We start from the raw sequence: 6,846 nt of genomic DNA on the forward strand, positions 1-6,846 counted from the left end.
GCGCGCGCGCGTGTGTTATGTGTGTTGTGTATACAATATACATATTAACATTTAACTAAAACATTTAAATATACTTTTAATAAACACGCTTGTTCACCTTTGTGTATTTTTATAGATATCAACCATGATTGTTCAACAACAATAGTCGAATTGAATTATCCTTGGGAATGTCGATCACCAGCGAGCCATATGGTGGGGAAGTGGTGTCCCAAGGAATAATCACCAAGTTTAATTTTATGGAGAATGAACTAAAACGTGCATCTCCGTTAGGTCATGAAAATATCAGGGAAAGTCTGGTAAAGAATTAGATAGCCTTAATGTCTGTTTTTTTTTTATAACTGAACTGGTATATACTTAAAGTAAAATAGATATGTAAAGTTTGGTGAAAGCAAAAAGTTTTAATGTAGCCCAGTGCAGCAATAAAAGATAAACCTTTGAATTGAAGTCAATCAATATCACTGTATTTATAAGATTCCTATCTATTTTTTATAGACTGTCAATGAGGAGATAATTGTGAGTGCTAATGGACATTTGCCAGGTAAAGTTGATTGTCAGACTCGGTCTACTGTGTACTTTGAAGAGGATCTAGAAACATGCGACGATATACCTGCTAGGTTTGAGGAATCCATAGATATTGTTCCATTGTCAGACGATTCGTCGATTACCGAGAAGTGGGATTGTGAAAATGTTGAGATACCTATTTCAAAGGTACACATTCAAAAATCGAATACTTATTTTTAATAATCGATAAGTATTATACTTGTACTTAGCAGCAAATTGTGTTTACACAAACAATAGAATTAAAGGACTTCAGCCAAGTTAGGTTTTAATTCTTGTTAAGTAATAAATACTATCAAGGTAACCGACGAAATTATTCCTCATCTATATTTTGATGGGCTTTGGATATGTAGAGCATCATAAAATATTATATATATATTTTTATCTGTTTACCTTAAGATTTAGACATCGCGAAGCAACCTTTCGAAAATAATGGTTTTTTCACTTTCAAAGAATATCTTTGAAGCTATTAGGTACAAGAAAAAGTATTTTATATAAAAGTTTTTTTATTCAAAAGTTCTGGTATTTTATACTTCTTTAGATTATTAAAACGATGTATCCTTCTCCTCCTCAGTCCTATTGAGCGTGGTGATTTCTCTCATATGCCTGTGATGCGCACACTGGTTATACATAGTCATATGGGATCTACAGTTTAATATTGATTTCGAACGATGATTTATTAGAGAAGTGCTTTTGGCAAGAATACTCTCAGTGGTTTGCTATTACCTTCCGAGAGGAGCTACAAGCATTCGAAAACATTTTTTGGTTCTGTCTGGGATTCTGTCCGGGTTTTGAACCCGGAATCTTTGGCATAGTAGTCTTGTGCGCTGCCTACTACACCACGCTCGCACTAAAAAACGATGTATATATTCACTTCTTTCAAAAATACAAAATTTACTCATTCTCTAGGATTGTTTCAACCTCTAAACTTTTAGATAAGCAGATAAAAAAATATGGGTCTGTTTTTTGATGTTCTACAATATACTCAAAGTTCGTAAAAATCGGCGAGGGATAGTTCCAAAGATTCTCCTGTAAGTCGCTAAGAAGTCAATCAACCAAATGGTAAAAATGTTACAATGATATGAAATATGTCATACGTTTTTATTCAATTAACATTTATGTAAGAATTATTACATATATATATAAATACATTATACAGGAAGACGAGTTTGAGGATGATGAAGATGACGAGGAAACGATTGCAACTTTTGTCACTGCGGCGGGACAACAGTTGGCTCTCTATGCCGTGGAAGATTCAGACGAGATATTTGCTGTCGCCGTTTACAATGAGTCCGACGAACCTCCGACTAACTTCCAGTTTCTTATGAAGTAAGTCAATGAGAAAAATAAATTCACCCAATTTCAGTTAAAAACTTTGGTATTTAAAATCTGTAGGCAAGCGGTTTACCTCCATTTTTAGTTCACTAACCGATCAATCAATGTTCTAGTGACTAAAAATGATAAAATAGTGATTTAATTCGATTCCTCATATTATTCTACGGAAAAACATCTATATACACTTTATTTTTTTGTGTGGTCGTTGAATAGGTATAAAAAATTTTTTGTTTAAAAAATCTAAATTTTGAATAAAAATTCCGAAAAAAATTCTGTAAGATTAATTGGATCAAAATGGATATTTTTTATCTGTGAGACTTTTTGTTTAAATCAATAGTTTTTGAAATAAAAAATGTCTAAACTTGAAAAATAACTACTTTTATAATTTTTTTTCTCAGAAACTAGTCATCCAATAAGTATGAACAAAAAACGAAGCCGCATCTGTGGCCTTATATAATAAAATTTTCACTGTCAGTAACAGTACAGATCAAAATAAAATAAAATTCTTGTTTTAGTTTAAGATTGGAACGAATATTTTCGTTTTTTATTCATACTGGTCGAGGAATCGAATTATTTTCAGCCAGTAAAACGTTGATCGGTTAGTGCACTTTTTAAGCGATTTTTTGGGGGTAAATCGCTCATCTACTAATCTTCTTCATCTACTAATCTAAGACTGAAAAATTTTTTCAACACAGAAAAAAATGATTTCAATTAGGTGATGATTAAATTGTAATCTCTTTATCTTTTTACTTGGTTTTATATGTAGATTACCAGGACTACAATTATGGCTGTAATTACAGATCAGACGTGGAACGTTTAATAGGCGAAGGTGCCGTTCGAACGGTGAAAAAACCGTCGCAGATGAAAAAACGAGTGTTTACTGCCAAACCACCGATGCTTTGTCGTAAGGAAGAAGCGAACGAGAAGACTTCTATCTGCGATGCATCAGTCAACAGTGAAAAGAATATTGCGCAAGAGGACGGTAGCAGAATAGTACATAATTATGAAACTTACCAAAACTGTAGCGACAAGATTAATTTAGAGTCTAGTGATAGTGTTCACACAGTTGTCGACGAACAACCGGATATTACGTATCTCATGATGAACGACAGTTTTGTCAATATCGGTATGTATATAAATGTGAATGTAAAATGATAGTAGGTTTCTTTAATAAAACGAAATGTATGTGATGATCGTCGCAATCAGGCGTCATCAATGTAAAAGTAATAAAATTAATTGTTCTGAATTTTTTATACATAATTTATTCTGTAAAATTTCAATCTGCTTGAAGAAAGTATTGTTCATGTATAATGAAGCTATCGGTAATTTGAAGTGACAATTCTAATTTTATCTAATAAATATCATTTGAGTAAATACAAATATAAGCAATTAATGCATAACATGATAACTTACGGAGATAATATTTGTTCTCTTTACATAATATATAAGAAATTTATATTTTTATTTAAAATATAAAGTAAAATTTTTTTATAAAAATTATTTTATGTTATACAATTAAATTTGATTATATAAGATCAACTTTTACTATGATACTATTGATACTTATAATAAGTTAGTATTTAATAGGTATTTAAAATAATGTATAAGATCTGAGAAATGCATTTTTTTAGCCGAACAATCAGATGGATGTGAAGATAACGTTGAATTCGAAGACGAATTGGTCGAGCATTCAACAGTACAATACATTCTTTTAGAAGCCGATCATGAATCGGAATCGGAGTTAACGTTTGACGACATTCAGGCGACGTTGCAGAATATGAAGATTTCTCGCGAGAAATTGTTGGAAACAAACGACAAAAAATCGGGCAAGTTGCAAGATGATCACTCAAGTATCCAGCAAGACTCGCGCGAATGTTCGATAAAGGAAGAATCATCATTTAGTGAAGACGCAGATGCATTTGAGTTGTATATGTCGCCGCAGTCGACGATCGACCGAACATGCGTTTCGGTCTCGGAGGACGATCGACAGCGATTGATCGACACGTTGACCGATTCGCCACCGTCAACAACGAAGATTACTTCGCAGACGCCACTGAAAGTTAAACGCTCACGTAAGCAACAATTGATCTCGGTGGACCGTGATGACGGAGAGATCATTATTCAGCCAGCATCAATGATGAATGATGAATCGATCGGTAAGAAGCGCACAACTCGGCGACGTCGATTGCCAATACGTGTTGCCATTGCTAACCGAAAGGGGATCAAGGGAGCAAGGCGAATTAAGCGGCCAAAGCGGCGGAAGGTGAATGCACATATAAGCGTAAATTACAATTAAAAAAACAAATAACGATGCAGTAATTAGTATGCAAAGATTTTCTTTGAAACAATATATTTACTCCATATAAAGATTACGTTTCGCGGGTTTTCTCTATAATATTTACTCCATAATATTACATTCATTGGAAATTCGATTTTCCGAGGGATATAATTGTGGAATAAATAAATATAGTTTTCAAAGAAAATCTGCGTACTATTTATCGCGCTATTACACCCTCATTTAATTTTGCTTCAATATTAAGGATCCTTTTACAAATTTATTTTTTGTTAAATTAAGATTCTTGAAAATTTCAATATTTTAATTTGCAAACTTAAATTTTTTAAGTTAATGTCATTAACTCTTTAATATATACGAATTGTTTTCGTTCAGCTATTCTACGATTATGATCAATCAAAAGTCACAAAATTAAAGTTATTGCTAAGCTTTTCGGAGAATAAGAGAGTTAACAAAAAATAGTCTACATTAACATTTTTAAGCATCAACAAATTTTTATAACAACGAGTTTCCTAATGTGTCGAAAATTATAGGTCGTAGAAGTAATCGATCTGGACGTCGACGAGGAAGAGCAGCAGACGACGCGCAACGTGGTGGAGATCACTCTAGATGACAACAAAGACAAGTGTTCTAGTGACAAAGAAAACGAAATCATCATGGTGAGGGATTCGGATTCCAGTAGCAGTGATCACGAAGAAAGCGAAAAGACTGAATGGGGCGGTGGCCGTTTGACGAAGCTCAATGGCGAGACACGTTGCGAGTATTGTTCTAGGAACTTTCGGTACCGACGTACTCTTAATATGCATCTTCTAGTTTGCCAGAAAGCGCCAATGAACGCCCTCAATCTCGACAAAGGAAAACCAAAAAGCAAAATAAATAAGAAAATGAACAAGCAGTTTACTTGTAAGATCTGCCAGGAAAAGTTTGATGCGGTCGTTGTCTTGGCGCGTCATGTTCGTTTAGTGCACGTGCCGAGAAAGAAGAACGAGTTGAGTCTGTCCTCAGAAAAGTATGCGAATTCATATTTTTTTCTGATATAGAAAATCACTTGTTATATATCATTTTATACAAATTCGATATTCAGTTTTTTAAATTTCTCGTCCTTTATTCGACAGATCTTCGAGTAAATCCTTGAGATCGATTCGAGAGAAAGAATCTAATTCAATGGAAGAAGAGGAATCGGATGACGAAGACGATACGACAGAGAAAGAACTCAGTATGCTTGCCAGGGTGAAAAGAAAACGAAAACAAAGGAATAACTACTCGGAGTCGAAAAAGCTCGATTGTGCAGAGTGTGGCCGGTGGTTTCCAAGTACTACTCTATTAAATGCGCATAGCTTGCAGCATGGCATTAAGAGATCAGGTATATCAAAAATATGTGTGTTAAGATCGAAATTAAAAAAATGTAATTATTAGACGTAATTTGTCGAAGCTAAATATAAGACTGAATGAGAAATATTCTTTAACATATTGTTATAAATGAAGCTTTTTATTTTCTTGAAGTTGTATATATTTGCAATGTGCATGATTTAATATTTTTCTGTATGTATAAATTTATATTTCATAAATTCAAAATTTATATAGTACTACATTAATATATATAAATTTTAATATATATAAAAACATTAATTGACTCGTTTCTTAATAAAATTAGATATTGAATTAAAATATTGCGGTCTGTACGTGTCAAGCAACGAGTGAGATATAAGAATGATAGTAGATTTGGAATCAGCAATCCGATTCTGCAAACGACAGTTATATTATCGTTATATTATCATTGCGCAAATATTATGTATGGAAAAAAAACTTGCGCAACGACGACATAATGATACCGAACTGAGTTACAGATTCGGAGCACTGATTACCTATGTTATTTTGCTTATAGAACAACTACGCAAGTGCCACATCTGCAAGAAGTACATAAAATCCAGGTTACTATTTTTACGACATTTGAGAATGCACAACGATACACAACGTACTTCTGGTAACTCATCCAAGATGGTGCGGCGGAAGCTACGCGGTCGGCCAAGCACACATAAAATCGCATCTCCCCGAAAACGGGGACGGCCGAGGAAGTTCTGATCTTTTTCGCTCGTTCGTAACATGTATAATATTATGTTAATACCGCCGTCGTCGCTCGGAGTTTAATATATTTTATTTTTTTCTTTTTCGAAATGATAATTGATAACATCTCTTTTATTATTAAGATATTAGCTTGGACATAAATAGCGAGTAATGTCATGTTTACATATCTCTTTCGTCGATTTATGTTTAAAAATTACCAGGAAATCGAGAGAGACTCGACAAATATATAAATTTTTATTTTTTTTATTTTTAATAAATGATTTCATGAAGTCAGGAATTTTCAATTTTGCGATTGTAATTTGCGATGAGTACATTTTCAAAAATCTTAAACTTCAAAATTTCAAAGTCATTTATTGACAAATCAAGAGATTTCAATTTCAATATTGCTTTTGGAAGAATTAAAAAAATTTTATTACTGGTAAGATGTAAATTAAAAGGAAGATTTCTTTTTAATAATATTCTCATAAAAAAATTGATTTCTATTTTCTATATAAAAGTTTATAGTTACAATCTGTTACTCCGAGGGACTTATAGACACTCCAGGATCTCATTGATCTCTTATTAACATCCATAAA

General features: G+C 32.9%; 1 protein-coding gene across 3 annotated transcripts in view; it reads left to right on the forward strand.

Annotated features, from left to right (window-relative positions):
- Positions 1–6,485, forward strand: part of LOC108748120 — a 7,333-nt gene extending 848 nt beyond the window's left edge. For 2 of the 3 annotated variants that reach the window (XM_018486134.1, XM_018486135.1), the window contains exons 2-9: positions 116–296; positions 493–708; positions 1,718–1,887; positions 2,694–3,019; positions 3,525–4,156; positions 4,720–5,195; positions 5,302–5,549; positions 6,072–6,268. In XM_018486134.1, the coding sequence (XP_018341636.1) occupies positions 168–296; positions 493–708; positions 1,718–1,887; positions 2,694–3,019; positions 3,525–4,156; positions 4,720–5,195; positions 5,302–5,549; positions 6,072–6,268 (2,394 nt within the window). In that variant the 5' untranslated portion in view covers positions 116–167. Of the gene's footprint in view, positions 1–115; positions 297–492; positions 709–1,717; positions 1,888–2,693; positions 3,020–3,524; positions 4,157–4,719; positions 5,196–5,301; positions 5,550–6,071 lie in introns of all 3 variants that reach the window. The other variant, XM_018486133.1, reaches the window with a different exon arrangement.
- The last annotated feature ends 361 nt before the right edge of the window (positions 6,486–6,846 follow it).

The sequence above is a fragment of the Trachymyrmex septentrionalis genome, unplaced genomic scaffold (genome assembly GCF_001594115.1).
Source record: "Trachymyrmex septentrionalis isolate Tsep2-gDNA-1 unplaced genomic scaffold, Tsep1.0 scaffold210, whole genome shotgun sequence".
Lineage (NCBI taxonomy): Eukaryota > Metazoa > Arthropoda > Insecta > Hymenoptera > Formicidae > Trachymyrmex > Trachymyrmex septentrionalis.